This window comes from Lycorma delicatula, chromosome 10, assembly GCF_047948215.1.
Source record: "Lycorma delicatula isolate Av1 chromosome 10, ASM4794821v1, whole genome shotgun sequence".
NCBI lineage: Eukaryota > Metazoa > Arthropoda > Insecta > Hemiptera > Fulgoridae > Lycorma > Lycorma delicatula.
This window is the reverse complement of record NC_134464.1, coordinates 47,744,059-47,763,807: the sequence shown is the minus strand read 5'-3', so window position 1 is coordinate 47,763,807 and position 19,749 is coordinate 47,744,059. Positions and strand designations below refer to the sequence as shown.

General features: G+C 29.2%; 1 protein-coding gene across 3 annotated transcripts in view; it reads right to left on the bottom strand.

Moving 5' to 3' along the window:
* The window catches only part of moody (G-protein coupled receptor moody), a 170,181-nt gene that overhangs the window by 21,322 nt on the left and 129,110 nt on the right, over window positions 1-19,749 (bottom strand). For all 3 annotated transcript variants that reach the window (XM_075377939.1, XM_075377937.1, XM_075377938.1), the window contains 4 exons: window positions 8,154-8,324; window positions 6,307-6,434; window positions 3,905-4,058; window positions 10-212 (listed from right to left, as the gene is read on the bottom strand). In XM_075377939.1, coding sequence (XP_075234054.1) covers window positions 10-212; window positions 3,905-4,058; window positions 6,307-6,434; window positions 8,154-8,324 — 656 coding nt within the window. The remainder of the gene's footprint in view (window positions 1-9; window positions 213-3,904; window positions 4,059-6,306; window positions 6,435-8,153; window positions 8,325-19,749) is intronic.

Here is a 19,749-nt window from a genome sequence, read left to right as displayed (position 1 = left end):
GGTAATTACCTGGATAGACATTACTGTCTAGTAATTTTACCACAGTAATTGGTAAATAACATAATATAAATGAAAGAAATATGGCAAGAACCATTTTTGTTATCCTCCATTCATTCCTTCTTGCTTTTGCTTCTCTTTTCTCTTTTATTCTTGAGTTTGATTCAGATCCAGGTATTTTTCTTGTGGCATGCTTTCTCATTCTTGTTTCTGAACTAAAAATATATAAACATTAGTAAATATTTTACAATATTTAATGTTAATGTTATCTAGTAATTTAAGTTTTATATTAGTACTATTTCAATTAATTATGATAATAAGATTGTGCCTTATACATTTGTATTTTAGGAGAAATTAAAACTGTTGGGTTAGGTACTTCAATCATTAGGACTTATTAAGCAGCTACTGAACAGGAAACAAAAGTGTATTAGAAGAAAGAATAAAGAATAAGGGATGTGATGGTGAAAAAGGATAACATTGGAGACTGCAGTATGAGAGAAACAAACACACACAGAGCTACATCTTGCTTCAAGGAGCAGGGATTATCCTGCTCACAATGTGTTAGGAGACTGGATTATTTTTACTCAAAGCGAAGGACATTATTAATTAGTAATTAATATTGACCCCCCATTAACACAGAGTATAACATGTAATAATGCATGTAATGTTAATAACATGCTCTAATAATAAAATTAATGTGTTACAGATGATAATTCTTCAAAAATTTATATGGAAGTTACTTGTTTTCAAGAAATTTTAGCATAATAATATTAACAGTGATTCACACATTACAAACATGTATTAATTTTATCACAGTTTTAATAATTCTATGAACTCATTGAGAAGTTCAAATAAGATGATCCAGAGCCTGCAGTTTTAATAATTTGTGTATTAAAATTACAAATTTGAATGAAAAAAGAATCTTTCTCTGAAAAGGACAGTTTGACCTACTCAAAACTGTGTGACTTATCCAACTGAACTGTAAACTACTACGAAAGCCTTATAAAGAAGATATTTGTTTTGTGATGCAGGTAAGAAATTTAATTTTAAGTAAATTAAATTTTTAATCAGAGTAGTAGAGTCAGAAGTACTACTTTTTTTAGTTCTTTTTTAAATTATTCTAATTTGACAGCTAAGACATTTGCTAGTTAACCTTTGTATAACCTTTGCATTTATTAGCTAGAATTAGTTATATCTTTATTTTCAGTAGGTGCTTGGGTAAATAATTTGTAAGTTGCATTCTTCTACATGACACAAATTTCTGGAGATGGGCAAGATAATTCGTTTGAAAAAATGTACATGTTCCCAAATGGATTTATACTTTCTGAAGGAAAAGTATTTTTTATTATATTTTTTATATTTATTTATTTTATATTGTATTTCTATATATAGTATTTTTTATTATAGGGTATATTTAAGATTTTCAGCATAAAACTTAATCAGTAATTTACTGAACTATCCTGGTATAAAAGTTTCTTGTCTTAAGAAGGAACTATAGTGGAAAATCTTTAAAAAAAATTATTTTGGGTTTAACCTTACAATATAGTTTAAAATTCCCTGTTTTCAATGCCACCGAGATTGCTTCTCTATATTAACTAGAAATATTTTTATTAATTTTTTTAAGTAAATGATGTCATTCTCTCAAATTTCAGGTTTTATTTGTAGAATTATTTTTATGTGCTTTTTCATTTATTATTACATATTTACTAGTAAAAATGCATTGTATTGAATATTTTTTTACAGATTTTAACTTTAGTTTTTAGTTGGCAATGATTGATTTGTTTTGATTACAATACAAGGTTATGTTTTTTTTTCATGACTGTTTAGTAGGATTGCGTTATTATGTTTGTAAATCATATTTTATGCATGTACCGCTTGACTAATTATAGGTAATTGATGAGTAGGAGTTCAAAATTACTTAAGTAAAGGAAATTTCTTGGAAACCAACATAAAAAAAATATTACTTCCTAAATGCTACAACAGAACAGAATTAGACCGGTGATGTTGATTGTGTATCTAACCCGAATAATTATGGAATTTCATCTTCTTAGTTTAAATTGTTCAGTTTGTTCTTTTAGTAATGAATGTAATAACTTTAAGTATTGTACTAGTTATGTTATTATAGATAGAAGCAAGAAACATACGGTGCAGGATTGTTTTAAAAAAGTGAACTACAAGCACTTCTTTCCGATTAGTTTGTCTAACTTTAAATGCTGTTTCTAGGAAACCGCATTTTCAAACTTAATGTACCTATTTCTCAAAAATTATAAATGAAAGATTTGAGATGTTTACCAGGTATTCACAGTCCTATTTTATCATTGTTAGCAAATTTTTACATATAACTACATACTGAGCTATTTAAAAAAATATCTTTTATAAAAAAAAAAAAAAAATTCAAAAATATAAGACAAGTAGTGATTTTTAATTAAAATTAATAATTCTGCTTAAGTAGATAGAAAAAGGTGCAAAAAAAACAGTCAAAAAATTCAGAAAAAGACATTAAAAAATAACACCTGTAATTCAGCTAAGATCAGCTTATCTCCTACTGTGAATTTTTCTGAAGGAAAATATTAAGCTAAGAAACTAATCGGCAAAGATACGTCACGTTTAGAAATGTTCATTATACAAATATTTATTAATTTATAACAAAAAATTACTATAATAAAATATTGCATTATTAAATTATTTGCTTATGTATATATGAACGGGTGAGAATAAAGTTAATATAAATACATAGGTTCGAAAAGCGAACATAGGCTTCGTTAGCGAGTGTTGGCTGGAGAAAGATTTAGCCCTTATTTCTGTCCCTTAGGTAAAATTTAAGTTTTAAAATTATAAGTTTTGTATGAAGTCTAATCTGAAATTTTTTTTTAAAAAATAGATGCCAAAACAGTAGTTTTTAGTTGTTTTTCAGAAATCTGTGATAAAAGACAAAAGATTGAATTCAAAAACATTCTATTTTATTTTTGGCGTAAAATAACTTTATTAATTGGTTAATAAACACAAATTCTTAAATTAAACTTGTAGAGAATTTTATTTTCATTAAAATTGCATGAATAAAGTCCACAAAAACTGAATACAAATGTAAAAATTTTGAAGTTTATTAAAAACAAAATATGGTACATTTTAACTAGTTATTAAACCAAACAAAATTTTTGTTTGGTTTAACAATAAAATCACTAACAATAAAATCCTAATTTACCCTTTAATTTGTGTCCGTAGAATTACAGTCTGGGTTAATTTTACCGAACGCAGAAATCGAAGCAAAATCTTTCGCCAGTCGACACTCGCTCTCTTTTTATCCCTGTTTAGCCTCCGGTAACTACAGTTTAGATAATTCTTCAGAGGATGAATGAGGATGATATGTATGAGTGTAAATGAAGTGTAGTCTTGTAAATTCTCAGTCCGACCATTCCTGAGATGTGTGGTTAATTGAAACCCAACCACCAAAGAACACCGGTATCCACGATATAGTATTCAAATCCGTGTAAAAATAACCGGCTTTACTAGGACTTGAACGCTGGAACTCTCGACTTCCAAATCAGCAGATTTGGGAAGACGCGTTCACCACTAGACCAACCTGGTGGGTTACTTCCAAAAAGCTAGTGATAATTAAGCGCACTACAATAATAATAATATCATTAACGACCTTTGAGCACTTTGTTAGCTATGAAGTCTACACAGATAAATACTACTTTCCCGACGACTACAATATGTTTTTCTGTTTTGTACTAGTTTGATTGTCCATCATACTCCAATGTAAGAGATATTTAAATTGAGGACGTTCAGGCTAACGATTACTTTTTTCTTTTTTTATTTAAATATAAAAAAATTGTTTAAAATTAAAATCAAATTTATCAATTACAGATATTATTATAAATAAAAAAAATTATGTGATGTTACTCACCTGTGTACAACCCAAAATATACGTGCATAGCAGCATATAATGACTAGACAGGGGCATACAAAACCGATCAAGAAAAGAGCAGATTTTGATGATCTTTGATTTTCATCTTGAAGAATAGAACATGTTCCCAGTTCTGGATCATATGCATATTTACCTGAAACAAATAAATAAACACAATAATAAAAATATCTTTTTGGGTTTTTTAAACCCTTATGTTATGCTTGTGTTTTTATCTTTTTAACTGTTGACTATTTGTTTAAAAATAGTTATTAAACTCTTAAAACCATGAATTTCTCAATTTAAAATGTACAATTAGAATGAAAAAAATATATTTCCCATGTATATAGAAATGGACATTTAAGTAATGTGTACAATCGGTTTCTGTTTTTATTGTGATTGTCACACTAAAACACCTGAGTTACAAGTAGTAATCAGAATTATTTTTCTGAGAATATTGATGTTTTTTTTTCAGTTTGTCCTTGTGGTAAACAGAGGAAATATGTTATTTGTACAGGAGAATATCATCTGCATTTTTATTCTGAATATGATATAAATATTAAAATAAAATATGATTATAGTAAAATAAAAAAAAAACAGGTAAGTGTGATTAAAACAATAGAAAAGTTAAACAGTAATATGAGCTAAAGATTGGACTGTTGAACTAGAATGATACAACATAATTTACAAATAAATTTAAGTTCAGTTACTGCATATTTTTTAGGAAATTTTTTCTACATGGTCAATTTGTATGATGTATGAAAGAGCAATCAGAACTGTTCAGAAAAGAAGTTAGAAAATGTGTTTAATTTGGAAAATTATTTCTTAAAAAAATGATTTACTATTCAACACCAGTGTGTTTATCAGTTTGTGATGTTTATCTGTTCTGACCTCAAAATAGAGCTTCTTGAATGTTTAGTTTGGACTTGTATTTTCTATGTGAAAGGTTGATAAGATGTGTATATATGCACACACACATAAGTATGATTCTGCACATCTACTTGCCACTGTAGATAAAGTAGTAGTTTTTGTAGACGTGCTGCACCCGTCAATTATTATTTTTTAATATTTTTCGCCCAAATGGAGCACCAAGTCGTACCATATCCATTATCTCTTCAAAGAGCTATTATTTTTATCAAATAAAATATAAGTAATTCAATTATATCTAGCGTTTTGGTTGACATATTTACCGAATTTCTAAAAAGACCATCTACTAATCATAAAATTAATTTTACAACAATATATCTAGTAGTCATAAAATTAAAAGTTTTCCAAGCATAACCTATATTAATTTTTGCTGTGTATCAATGATGACATTTTAAAAATATTTTCAAAAATTATGGTTTCATTATTAATTGATTAACTAAAAGGAATACTTTAAGTATCGAATATCAACAGCAAGGCAATATAAATTTAATTTATCTTAATATAAATAAAAATTGTTGCATGTATTTATGTATGTTCTACATCTCCTAAACAACAGGCCCAATTTCTGCCAAATGTGGGGCAATTACTTAATAACTGAGCAAAGATATGGTGGGTGTTAGACATCCCTACTGCAACCGCTGTGGGAGTGATGAGGGGTGAGAACTTTAGGGAATATTATGAAATATTTTTGAACTTATGGCTGTCTATATAGCTGCCCAATGCTTGCGGCAGGATTAATTAATTAAATTAAATTTTATTTGTATATCATATACTTATACATACTTGTTTAGTTACATTAGTTCTTATCACTGAACAAACATAATAATAATGAATAAAAATTCATTTTTATTTAAAAACCATACTATTGTAAGGTAATAAACAGGCTAGATTTGAAAGGTTAAATTCAGCAAGAAGGTACGCAAAGGAGATTATTTGTTGTGGAACGTTAGTGATAATTTTTGTAAAAAAAGAAATGGATGGGCCTACAAAGAAACTATGATTTTGTGAAGTAAAATATGAATTCATATGTGTTACGTAAATGAGATCAGCTAGTACGTTTAGCTAATTTCTCTTATTTTACATTTGTGCTATTTCTTATTAAAACACTGTTATATTTGTGTGCTTTACTACTGTATATTTGTATTTTTTACATGGAATTATGGAAATAAATTGAACATTAGTAAGCCAAGCTCACAATTAGTTGTGATTTTTTTATTGAATTAATCTGAACAAAACTTAGTTAATGTTTTGATTACAAGAAATTGTTATTACATTGAGTTATTTATGTTAATTAATGTATTTTTTTCAGTTATCCATGACATACATATATTATAATTGAACATCAATATATTGAATAAATAAATTATATAGGCTTTCTCTCTCTCCCTCTCTCTCTTACATATATATATATATATATATATATATGAGTCTTGGTATCTAGAATTAAATAAATTCAAAACAGATAAAGAATATCTTACCCCATTTTTGTAGAGCTGTTGGAATTTGCATACCAAAACTAAGAAACCAGCAAAATACTAACATGGCAGCAATACTACTTGGTTTGTAGACACGTGTATATACAGAATAATGTGCTATCATAACATACCTGTAATTAAAATTAAAAAATGAACCAGTGCTGTTATTTCTTGAAATTTATACAAAAAAAGACAATTTATAATGACCAGATGTCAAAAAGGTAAAAAAAAACATTACATTTTTATTTACTAATCAGCATAATTCAAAAAATATTTTTTTTATTTTTCAGTTTGTTATGTACAGATTTTTAATTTTCAAATATTTGTATTTTGACCATCATTAAAGATGGTAGTAAGAGTGACTGAAAATATTTTGAAGCAAGTTGTTTGTAAATATTTAAGGTACTTAATATTTAAGGTACTTAAATATTTTTAAGTACCTTATGATGTTCTCTTATAGTAATTCTCATTGTTCAAATTTAACAAACATATTTTGGTTAGGTAATTAATCTTTTGCTTTATGCATTATATTCATTTATTTTCAGTTTTATTCTTTTTTTTCCAATTCATCAATCATTATTATTTTTTATTCTTCATGGGGAAGGAACTAGTTGCTATTCTTTGATTCACAGAATAGTATATTTCCCTGTTAATGCATAAGCGTTTTATAACTCTATTGACAAACTTCAAACCCAAAGTCCAGTTGACTAACCAGTTAGATTACGGTAAAGGTGCATTGATATAGGTATACATTTTTATTCAGATAATGAACAAATCATTAAAGTATGTTTCTGAACACTTAACCATAACTCATGTTCAGAAATATATCTGTAGTGTTTCCTAACAATGAATGTTTTCTGTGGAAGATGCTGTGGTATTGCAGTACAGAAAAACCAGAGCTACAGTTTGTGATTAGTAGTTCATTCCTTCTTTTCAATTTTACCACTATAAAAGATTTAATGGACATTGTGAAATATATAAACACACAAAAACACATCGTAATGATAAAAAATTTCATTTTTGCATCATAACTACTTGTTTGTCTAACACAAGAAAGTGATATTAAGCTGATACCAGAGGAGAGACCATCATTAAAGATGGTAGTAAGAGTGACTGAAAATATTTTGAAGCAAGTTGTTTGTAAAATTGCATTTATTTATGGTTTCAAAAGGTAATTTTAAATTATTTTCAACACTGACTACCATGGACAAAAAATGACTATCTTGAAAAAAATAGCATACTATTTTTTCAGAATTAACAGTGTTAGTTTACTCTTCTTAATTTTCATTTCAAAATATATGTTTTCACATTCAAAATATTCACAAATTAAGCATATTAAATTGTGAGTTCATCATACTCTGTTTTTTTTTTTTTAATACTGTGCTACAACATTTCCTTGCATTTTTATACTTATTTTAAAATTATAGCTTGTTTGAACATTTTAGTTATTTTGGAAATTTATTATTAAAAAATATTAATAACAATGTGTAAAAATGAATTAATCAGTGTATCCAAGGAAACAATTTATTGTAATTTTTAATATTATTTCAAGCCTATGTAAATGTGTGTGGAACACATATGAATTGGGAAGAATAGTCTAAAAATTATAATGAATTCTTGACTGTTTTGAATCATACATTTTTTAAGTCATTTAATAAGTAAGAAAGTATTTTATTTTGTACGATTAATTTACCATATAAGCTCGAAGCTTGTGCATGGGAATATGAAATGGAAATTTTGTAGTATATGAAAAATGCCATGTTATGCCATGATGTGTCATAACATTGCCACATCATTTATTATTTATGATATAAATTATACTGTTATTATTTATTAATTATAGAACTTACCGATTTATGGTAATCATGGCAATTGAGAGTAATGAAAATCCAACATTTCCATAACGAATAAATGGCATTAATGTACATAAAGGTTCTCCTGGATCCCATGAACCTCTGAAAAAGCTTACTGCACTTACAGGAAGAACTGTTAAGCAGAATAAAAAATCTGCTATACAGAGGCTGTAAAAATAAACAGATATACATAATTAAACATTAAAAATTACATAATGAGTGTTTGAAAAAAGTGTTAACTATTAGAATGAGGCTGTTCGTGGTAAATATTACGTTATTCTATTTATATAGTTATACTGTATTCAAGGTTAATTTATTAAAGTACCAGTTGAAATAATTTTGAGATGCACTATAGTCATTTCAGTGTCCATTTTATGTGCTCATTTGTCAAGTATATAAGTATGGATTTATTTAAAATATTTATTTCATGTATAAATCTTTCAATTGTTTGAATTTCAGTTAAACTTTTCATAGGCTGCAATTTACAACCAGTCCAATCAGTATTGCAAAATTTTAATTTTATGAGGCTAGGGTACTTTAATTCTATGAAAAATATTGCACTTTCATTGGAATTTTTTGTTTGCAGGTATTGTATAAACTAGGTATTGTACTTTAAACTAGGTATTGTACTTTAAACTAGGCCAGTAATATTCTCAATTCTTTCTGCATCTTGTATTGAAAGTTACATGAAAATTTTAATATTTTACATTTCAAGAAATTTTTATTACAATCTGTTACCTGAAATTGTCTTATATTTTACAAATCAGGTAATGAAAGAGTAATACTGTGTAAAACATTAAATTAATAATTTTGATTTTTTATGATTTTTTACATTCCTCATATCACTCGACTTAAGTTAATTAAGCCAAAATTAAATGTTTTAAGAAAACTCATCTACGTAAACTAAGTCTTTATATTCTGTAGAAAGATTTAATATCATTAGATTCTAAATATTTCTTGTTTTTAAAACTGTGCCCACACTGTTAGTGTAGGCGAAAGTACATTAACTTACGACATGATTAAATTCATAAAGTTTTCATAGAGTTTTCACATCCATCACACATATTCAGATTGCCTACATTTTCAGGAGAAGAGGGATGAGGTTGTTGCCAAATCACTCTTGATTGATAGTCATGAAGACAATACAGAATAAATTAAAATTCCCTAATAATAAGAATATTGGTTTTTTGAATATTCTTTACAACATGTGAAATATTGATTACCCAAAAATTTTGTAAATTTACAAGCTTATGAAAATTTATAAAATTAAATTTTATTATTTAATAAAATTAATTATTAATTATTGTACGAATAAATATTTCTACAATGCGATGTAAGCTCGTTCAATGAGGTAATGAGGTTAAGTTTGTAAATTTATAAAATAACATTTTTACAGTGATTATGGTATTGAACTTTAAATACAAATATTTTCAGAATAAAGGTATTCTATAAATATGATTACTATCAAAAGGGTCCAGTTGAGAAAAATATGAACAAATCTGGTTACTAACAACAGTTCAGCATAACTGTTTACCTTAAAAATTCTATGAAGGAGCATCAATTCATTAACCAAGAATACATTTTTTACAGATTTAGACTATCGATAGCTACTGTGGTTTCAGGGCTAAAAAGAAAGTAACAGTTCATGCTTATTCCACTAGAATTATGAAGTGAGAGAACTGGTTAAATGAAAAATTTATTTGGAATTTTTTGTTGATATAGGATTAAAAGGAACTGGATTAGTCACGTGACAAGCTGGGTTTTAACTTTGAATGAAATTCAGTTTTATATAATTTATAAGCAATATTTTTTCTAGTTTTGTGTAATTTTGATCTGATATATTTAGAAGTCGGATATTTTGGTATATAGCATATATATTAAAATAACATATAGCGTATGAATAATTAAGTATATTTATTATTATATTGACTTTATCACATAAAAATAATGGAAAAATTTCATATGAACATATGTCCTAAAATGCTTCATTTGCAAGTTATGGCTAGAGAAAGATTTGACTCTGATTTTAACTATACTGATGAAATTAATCATATTGAAATTTTTGGGACGTTAATTAAGTAGCAGAATTAGTGAATGTATTAAGGTTTTTGAGCTGAAAATAGAATAAAATAAGTTCCAGAACCGTACCTGCCGTAGTTTGAAATATCTGGGGTGAAAACCAATAAGTTGGGATAAAGAACCCTGCTTTTATGTATGATGTACAATAACTTTGTTAAATGGGTAATAAACACATAAAATGTTTAAACAGAATTTGTAGAAAATGTAATTTTGTACAAGATTGTTTAAAATAAGTTGAATATAGAACAAAGAAAAGTTAGAAAAATTTGAATTTTATTTAGAAACTGTACACTAGACCAAAGTTCATTTTTTATGTTTGACATACAATACAGATCTGATCTAACACCTTTAGATTTTTGCGTCTGCAGACAGATGAAAAATATTATTCACAAAACAAATATACATTCTCATGAGGAATTAATTGCCTGTATTATTGATGCAGCTGAGCAACTTAAGGACGCCCTGAAGAACTAAAAAGAGCAACAAAAGCAGTACAGATGCATGCCAAGAAATGAGTTGAAAATGGCTGTCTCATTTTTGAATAGTTATAACTAGTACGTATAAACTGGCACTTTGGTCCAGTAAACTAAAATAAAATTTGAATTTTTCAAAATTTTCTTTATACAACTTTTTTTTATAGTTTTATGTGTTTAATATCACTAAAAAATAATTTTTCATTTTGTTGATCTGTCATGTCTTACATAACAGCATAACTATTCTCACAATAGTAGAATTCTGTGCCAGGCTTACTAGGAAATTTAATAGTTACATTTCCATTTTTTCTCTGATGAGGTGAATGTTTAAATGAACTTCATTATAATAGTCCATCAAAGTGGAATTGATATTTGACAAACATTATTCACTAAAGAGTGATTGTGTTATTACTATTAGAGAAAGTAGCTTAGAATCTTTGTTTATATTGTGAAACAAAAGACATTAGTCATAGTAACGCAATTATGTAAGGGAATATTTTGCTTTGAGTCTTTAAATTTTCTAGATAGCAGCGATCTATCAGATCGCATTTTAACAACTTTCGCTTAATTGCTGTTAAACAATAATTAATACAATTACATTATTTTTTAATTATTTCCTGGTGTAGCTGGCAGTTTTCACATTCAACAAAATTTCTCAACAACAACATCATCATCATATAAAAATGTAAACTTATAATTAGTAATTGGTTTACAGCTTTTAATTTTTAAAAGAAGAAATAAAATAATTAAATTTCGGAAAATTAATCAATTTTTTAATAGGTTTGTTTTTTAATAGGAAACTATTCTAAAAAGGAAGAAATTTTTTTTAGTATTGTATTTTTAACTAATTTAATGAATAAGAATTATAGAATATAGAATAAGAATAGAAGAAGTAATAAGTTTATAGAATAAGTAATTATATAGAATAAGTAATTTATATAGAATAAGTAATTAAATAGTAAATAGTAAATAAATATTAATAACCTACTTCCTTGGAGTGTTAAAAGTAAGTTCATGTTACTGAATAATTTTATGTAAATTAAACAAGAAACCACAATACCACATTGTATCCTTCGTTTAACCACATAAGATCTAAATTTTGTTTCCTGCCATTTAAAATATGTATTTTGTTTGGGTTACTTAAACCTAATATTAGTATAAATAATTTTTTATATATATATATATATATATATGTATATCCCATATTGCATGGCTATTTCCAAAAATGGTTCGTTAGTGAGTTTGGAATCTCAAAACATTTAGCCCTGCTTTCCGCTTCCTTTGTGAAATTAAACCGTACTAAAATTCTTGGGGTACAAAGAGAAAAGTGGTCCCAGACTAACTCGCTTAGGTTTTAAGAAATACGGGGTAAAAGAAAATGTCTTTTGTTGGAAATTACACCTTTTTTAAGTGTACACTTTAATAAAAAACAAAACACACAAACTGGATCAAAAAGCCAGGAGTAACTGGATCGAGATCAGGTAGTAATAACTCTTGTACATGTGTTGTACAGAATGGGTATAGTTGTTGCCACACACTTGACTGCAAAACATGAAAACGAAGTAACAACTGGTAGTTGAGATGGGAGATATACTTATACCGTATTCAATAGTGCTTCTTCAGCATTGGCGTTTCTCATAAAACGTTCACGACCACATCAAATTGATGTGATTTAAGCATTCCTGTTTTCAAATTCGCCTCTCCAAAGGTTCAAATATTTTATGATCTGGTACTCTTTGATCTGGATAATTTTCCCTGTATTCAAGTTTGCGGCCAATCCATTTTTATTTTACCATAAATTAACATAAGTCCGTCAATTCTCTAAATGAAAACAAATTTATGGTTATCGCCCATTGTATATATAATTTATATATACACACTTCAACACAAGTACAGAATTACAAAGTAAATGAAATGACACTTATATTATTTTTTTTATTCCAAAAACACTTTTACGGGATCCCACATCATCAGTTTTATATAAGATATATTTATATAAAATAACATATCATATTTTTTTTTTTTTTAAATTAAAATGATTATAATTACAGGTGTTGGAACCCTATTTACAGGGACCTAAGCAGTGTCAGGCTCTGCCAGTCTAACTGGCAGAACCTGTTAGTCAGCCTAACAGGTTCCGCCAGTTATAACCAGGGATGTATGTATACCTCCGCACTACCGACTAAAACTCTTCCCCTTCAAGGGGGTGGAGTTCGCACACTTGCAAGTCAGATACACACAACACAGCACGTCAGATACAAACACCGACAATAACGTTGCACAAGAACCATGCAGAAAACAGAACAAAGCTTCTAACACGCGAGACAGAAATCACAAATAGTCATACCACTTACTGGTGGCCACCACCAGACGCATGAGCAAAGTGTCCCCAGCCTCATCGCGCCCAGGTGACCCCCCCACATGTATGGGGGCCTAGGCACTAAACTGTCCGCCCTCCAGCGCCATTCTCCTCTGGCAAATTGCACTCCAGGCAATTTTCAGATAGGTCATGCCCGAATCTGTACAAATCAGACCTGAATCCCTCATGACCTGCCAGGAACCGGCACCACCCCCTGATGTCTCCGATAAGGTGGTGGGTCCACCTACCCTTTGTGGCCCGGTCCCTTTGCTCCTGCCGTTTGTGCGATCTCCTCTTCTAGTTTTTCAGCAGAGCGCTTCCTTTCCTCTAATGGGAATGTTCTCATCAATCTAGTTCTGCTACGCTACATTATCATCAAGTCTACAGGCAGGAATCCAGCCTCAACCACCTCCCTGGACACCGTCCTATAGGAGGCCGCTACTCTGATGCAACACCTCCTGTAGATGGATTCCAATTTACCCCTGTACTTGGCAAATCTAATAATGCCCGCCCACAACTTGGCATCACATAGCAGAGCTGATTAGACCTCACCAGTAAACAGTTTCCTCCTTTGTTGGGTGGGCCCTCTTGTATTTGGGAGTAGCCTCCTCGTTTTCTCTGCCTTCTCACAAGCCTGGAGTACGTGAATACTAAATCGTAGTTTTGAGTCAACCCAGATTCCTAAGTGGGCACCTGAGACACAATTTCCCTATCAAGGATTATACTGTGTAACCTGGTCAGCCAATGTTTCTATTTAATTATGACATTTTTTAATTATGAATCATTTTTAATTTTCTATTTTTTAATTATGACATCATATTTATAATATATAATTACTTTGATTTAATGTAAATCTTTTAATTTAAATTTAAAAAAAAAATTATGTATGATATGTAATTTTATATAAATATATCTTGTACAACTAATGATGTGGGATCCTGTGAAAGTGCTTTCGGCATGCCGAAAGGCAGAGGTAGATTTCACCGGTGCTAAGTAGGGGATAAAAAAGATTTCCAAAGTAAAAATTTACTCAATACAACAATGATTGCTTGTGAAAAACAGTTTCGCATGCTTAGCATATGACAAGCCCCATCTTAGTTTCACCAACATTTTGGTCATCCCTTGCCATAAGGGTGTTGGTCATATAACAAATTGTTTGTTTTTAATAATGTTTGAAATAAATATATATTTATTTCACTTTCTTTAAGTTTCACTTTAACAGTAGTAATTTTCTGTTCATATTTCTGCAATCATGTATTTAATTACATATGGAAACATTGGTTGTATAATTAACTTTTTTTTCAGTTTTCTTTATTTTAGACATTTGTTTTTATTTACAGTGAACAACAAATTAAAAATTTAGAGAATTATTGAAATCCTAGAAATATACACAGTAAAGTCAAATGATAATTCAAAGTTTTCATAGCACGTGTTTCAGCTTTACTTATTCAAGATATGTTCCTTCTTTCTGACACAAAAGTGGGCACGTGGCAGAAAAGTGTGCACCTCTTGTAAAAACATTGTATTGCAAACGGTGTAAAAAATTATAGTATCATATAGGCTTGGATATGTTGTTAATTAGAACCCATTGATAATTTATGGCTGGAAAACAGGACCTAAGAACTGATACTATACTTGTAAACTAGGTTAGTCCAACAATAATATAAGTGAAATAGAGAAAAACTTCCTCAATTAAAAAAAAAAAAATTAAATGCAACCTTTTGTATTATTTGTAATCTTTCTCTCATGAGAACTCTTATTGTGCCTCACTTTCATTTTATAAATTGAGTATATTTTTTTATACATTAATTAAAGTAAGTGAGATCATTACACATTACACCAGCTAAATTGCATTCATTCTTGTTTTATATTATGTTAATAAAAAGTTTTTATAATGATTAATTTCTGGTATATTAACTACATAATTTATTTAATTTAATTAATGTAGTTCTTTTGTATGTAATGCAGAATGGAGTTGTAGTATTTGATGGAGATTAATATAAATTAATACAAATAATCTATGTATATTTGAACCTTAAAAACTGAAATAACAAACTGATAACATCAGCTGATAAGAAAAGAAGTAGTAAATACATTTCCCATTTTATAATTTTCCTACATTTCAAAATAAATTTAAAAAATATGTTATTTATTAGTCTTGGCTTTCTTTTTCTAATTTCAAGATAATCTGAACATCAATTAAACACAATAGAGCAATATTAGAGATAACTGCAATAACTCTGCCATTGTAAGATTTATCATAAATGTTATAAACAGGTAATTGAACTAGCAAGATTAACTACTGACATTATCTAATAAACCATGCTTTGTCTGACAATTTATTACTGAATGATCATCATTATACTGTGTTCTCTCTCACTTTCGCCTCACTTGTTCTGTTTCTCTTACTTGTACATTCATTACATTAAATACCATTGGAACTGCTCCAATATGTGTGGGGACCATATTTCATCATGTAATTAGTGTAATTTTGTGTATAGTAGTGTGTCAGATTAGCTTTACACTTCCTGTGCAGGAAGTTGATAGTTTGAGACCTGGCTGAAGCAGTTATATATTAATTTAATGGCTCCTAGGCATTGTATCCATTCACCATAATGTGATAGTCTTCTAATTAACAGATATTCAGCTCTGGTGATACGTTTATGAAACAAGTTACAGGTACATTCATTACACAAATTATGGATACACAACTGCCTGTAAAACTGTACAATATTTATCATGGAATACATCATTAAGCCACATTTTAAATTAATTGTAACACAATGTTTCTTGTAAATAATTAATTAAAAAAATAGCTAAAGAAATATATAAATCATTTGCCATATAGAACAAAGTTGCTTGAACAGATACACCCCCTCTATTTGAAACAAACACAAGTTTTTCTAAATGCTTTTCATACCTTGTGACAGGTTTTTAAATTTCGTCCAATTTCCTTCAATCATTTATGGACCGCTTCAACCTTAAGGACTAAGTTCATCATTATTAGTGAAACACTCCTCTCCCAGGTCTTGCTTGAGAGGACCAAACAGCTGGTAGTCGCAGGGCTGTAAGGCAGATGAGACCACACTTACCACTTGAATTTTTGCAGTAACTACTTTGTCTCACAGTAAGATTTGTCATTGATTGTTGATTCTTGGGGCATAAATTCACTGTAAACAACTTCCTCAAATCAAAAAAGATTGTCAGCACAACCTTTCGAACGTGTGGGGATGTTTTCACTTTTTTTGGTTGCAGTGAATTTTTATGTCTCCAGTCATGTGATGCTTGTTTAGTCCCAGGAGTGTAATTAAGTACCCAGCTGTGATGATTTGTTTCAAAAACAGTGGATCTGTCCTGTAATAAGGTTGAAGAAAAGAAAGAGCAGATGCAAAACGTTGATGTTTGTGGTTGTCTGTCAACAAATATGGTACCCATCGTGGGCACATTTACAGTATCAAGCTGATTGTGAATATTCGCAAACACGCTATCATAACTGATGTTAAGTTCACTTGCAATCTCTAATTTTAATGAGCTGGTTACTCAAGATCATCTCATTCCACGTTATCTGTCATGTTTGCAGTTGAAGGACACCCAGCATGCAGTCCGTCACTCACATTTGTTGTTCTGTTTCTGAACATTTGGCACCATTTTGTGATCATCAGGCGTGACATTGCATTCTCCCCATATATCTCAACAATTTGGCGATGAATTTTACAGCAATTTTAATTTTTGCCCACAAAAATCAAACTATTGAACACACTTCTTTGCTGGATGAAAGCTCTACAGGACATGCCATATTGACAACCTACACACTTACTAAATGTCATACAGAATTGCTGCTGGGGGTGCTGAAAACAACAATGCAACCAGTGCTGCCACCACAAGACATTAATATATCCCTTTCAGTTCAAGATCATGGCAAGGGTGTAACTTACTTTTTGAAGTATTATTGAATATCTGTTATTTGGTTTGAACTAAGTGTTTTAATTATGCAGTTTGCTGTTTAAAGTAAATTGAAAATTAAGTATAGAAAAATATAAGTTAATAGAAAACTTTTTTCTATGATGTCTTATTTACACAATGATTGTCTAATAATTAAATCACACAGATTTGAACAAATTGGTTCAGTTATTGATTTGTTATTCTTAAAGCCATCAACCAGCAATTCATGTAAAAAGAATTTACGCAATTAATTGTAGAAAATTACACTACATCTGACTAAAATGAAAGAGCTTTACATTATAAAATAATGCTACATAATTACCATAAAATTTGGAAACAAGTATAACCTCTTTTAGATTAGAAAATAAGCCATAGAATAAATTATTAGTCAAGGTATAGTAGATTGGCTTACGTAAGTAAAATAAATTTCCCTTATTGAGACTTCTAAAATTGTTGCATGCAGAAAAAAACATTTTATCATTATTAAACTAATATAATTACTTTTAAAACAATTGAATCAGATAAGGTCTTGTTGGATAATTTGTAGTTATGTTCTAATATGTAAAATGTGAATATGTGGTTTTTTTATTAAAGTATAATTTGTTTTACTTAAATCTCTATTGAATTATCCTTATTCCCTTACCTTATTACCTTTATTCGCTAACTTGCACTCTGTTGTAACTAAATTCAGTCATTTGACTGAATTTCAGCTTTCCAAGATTTCCTATCTAGTGCCAGTCATTTAATTTTGGTATACCCCCTTCAAACAACATCCCTTACAATTTGTTTTATATATTCCAAACATTACCTGCCTGCACAATTTTTCCTATGTACCTGCCCCTGCAATATCCAAGTGACTATTCCAGGATGCTTTAAGATGTGTCATTTATGTCTGTCTCTTATTTTAACTATATAACTAGAATACCTATAACTTGAAAATTTCTACAACTTGAAATCCTATTAGAAATTTCTAACTTGAAATTTCTACAAAAATCCTATTAGTAGAAGTAAAAATTTGAATAGTTTACAAAAACAAAATAAGAAACCAAGTTTAACATTAGGCCTATATTACCGATCTTATTTTCAGTTCAGAAATATGAAACAGGCATGATTCAATTCCTGTACTGTGCGATAATAAAACAATCTGATGTGGACAACACCTGACCTTCTTGCACACATATTAAATTCATTTACAGATTTTTTTGATAATGAAAAGTACATAAGATTTTATTTTATTAAAAACTGATATTTTTTATTCATTTTTTTTTGTTATTGAATTCATCATAAATTTTTTTACAATGATACGTTAATAATTATTAATAAATCAGTATTTTTAAATTAAAAAAAGGAGATATGATATCTTTGCAATCTCTCAATGACGACTTATTATTTAAGAAAAAATCCAAAATTAAATTTTTCGGGTTTTTTGGACACTTTTGATTGAGTCGATTGCAGTCAAAAGGGGAGTGCACAACTAGATATTATACAGCAGTCTTAAATCCAAGATAACATCCTAGGGCTAATCGTTTTGAGTTATACGAGATACAGACGTACGTAACGCCGTAACTAGTCAAAATGGATTTAGAGATTGCCAAAATGGATATTTCCGTTATTCAGTTAGGTTAGTTGATTTTACACTTTTTCTGTTCTTTTAGATGGTAAAATAAGGCTCATAATGAAAGTAGACAAGGGAAAAAAGAAAAATGTGATCGCATCGGAATTCGGTATACCACCCAACACGCTTACAACGATTTACAAAGTGTATCCGTCAGGTATTCCGATGTAGAAAAAAAACGTTTTAGAGTGGTTTAAAAACAGTCGCGATCAAAATTTACCTACCAGTGGACCAATTTTACGTGAAAAAACTGAGTACTTTGCGAGACAGTTCAATTGTACGTTTCAAAACTAGTGTTTTGGGTTGGCTTAATAAGTTTAGAGATAGGCATGGAATAACTTTTAAAAATATTTATGGTGAAAGTGCCAGTGTAAATGAAGATGTTTGTAATACGTGGATAAACAGTACGCCAAAAGAAGTTATGAGTATGTACAACGAATCGGACATTTTTAACGCTCACGAAACTGGACTGTTTTACAAATGTTTACCTGACAAATTTTAACTTTTAAAGGTGATAAATGCCGTTGTGGGAAACAAAGTAAAGACCGCGCGTCACAGTTCTTTCAAGTGCAAACATGTTGGGGACAGAAAAGTTGAAACCTCTGTAAATTGGTAAATCGAAAAATCCATGTTTCGTTAACGTTAAATCTTTGCCAATTCAGTATGAAGCCAAGCGTGGGTTACTAGCGAAATCTTCGAAAAATGGTTATTCAAATAGGATCATTATTATCATGATTTGAAAAATGGAAAGATTGTTCTATTTATTGATAGCTACCCGGCACATCGAAAATCGTTTCCTCAGGAATCGTTATCGATAAAATGTGTTTTCTTACCATCAGTTACCTCTAAACTCCAACCAATGGATTATAAAAAATTTTAAGCAAGTGTACAGAAAAAGGATTGTAATGAAACAGTTAAAGATGGTTGAAAAGAAACAAAACCCTTTAAAAAAGCAGGATTTAAAAACCCACAACAACCCGTTATTTTGTAGGAATGTGAGCAAACTAGCAGTGAAAATCTTTCTTCTAACAACAATAATTGATTTAATAGTAGACGAATACCCTACTGACGAAGATATTGTAATCAATATGATTAACGCAAATGCAAATGAGAATGAAACCATAG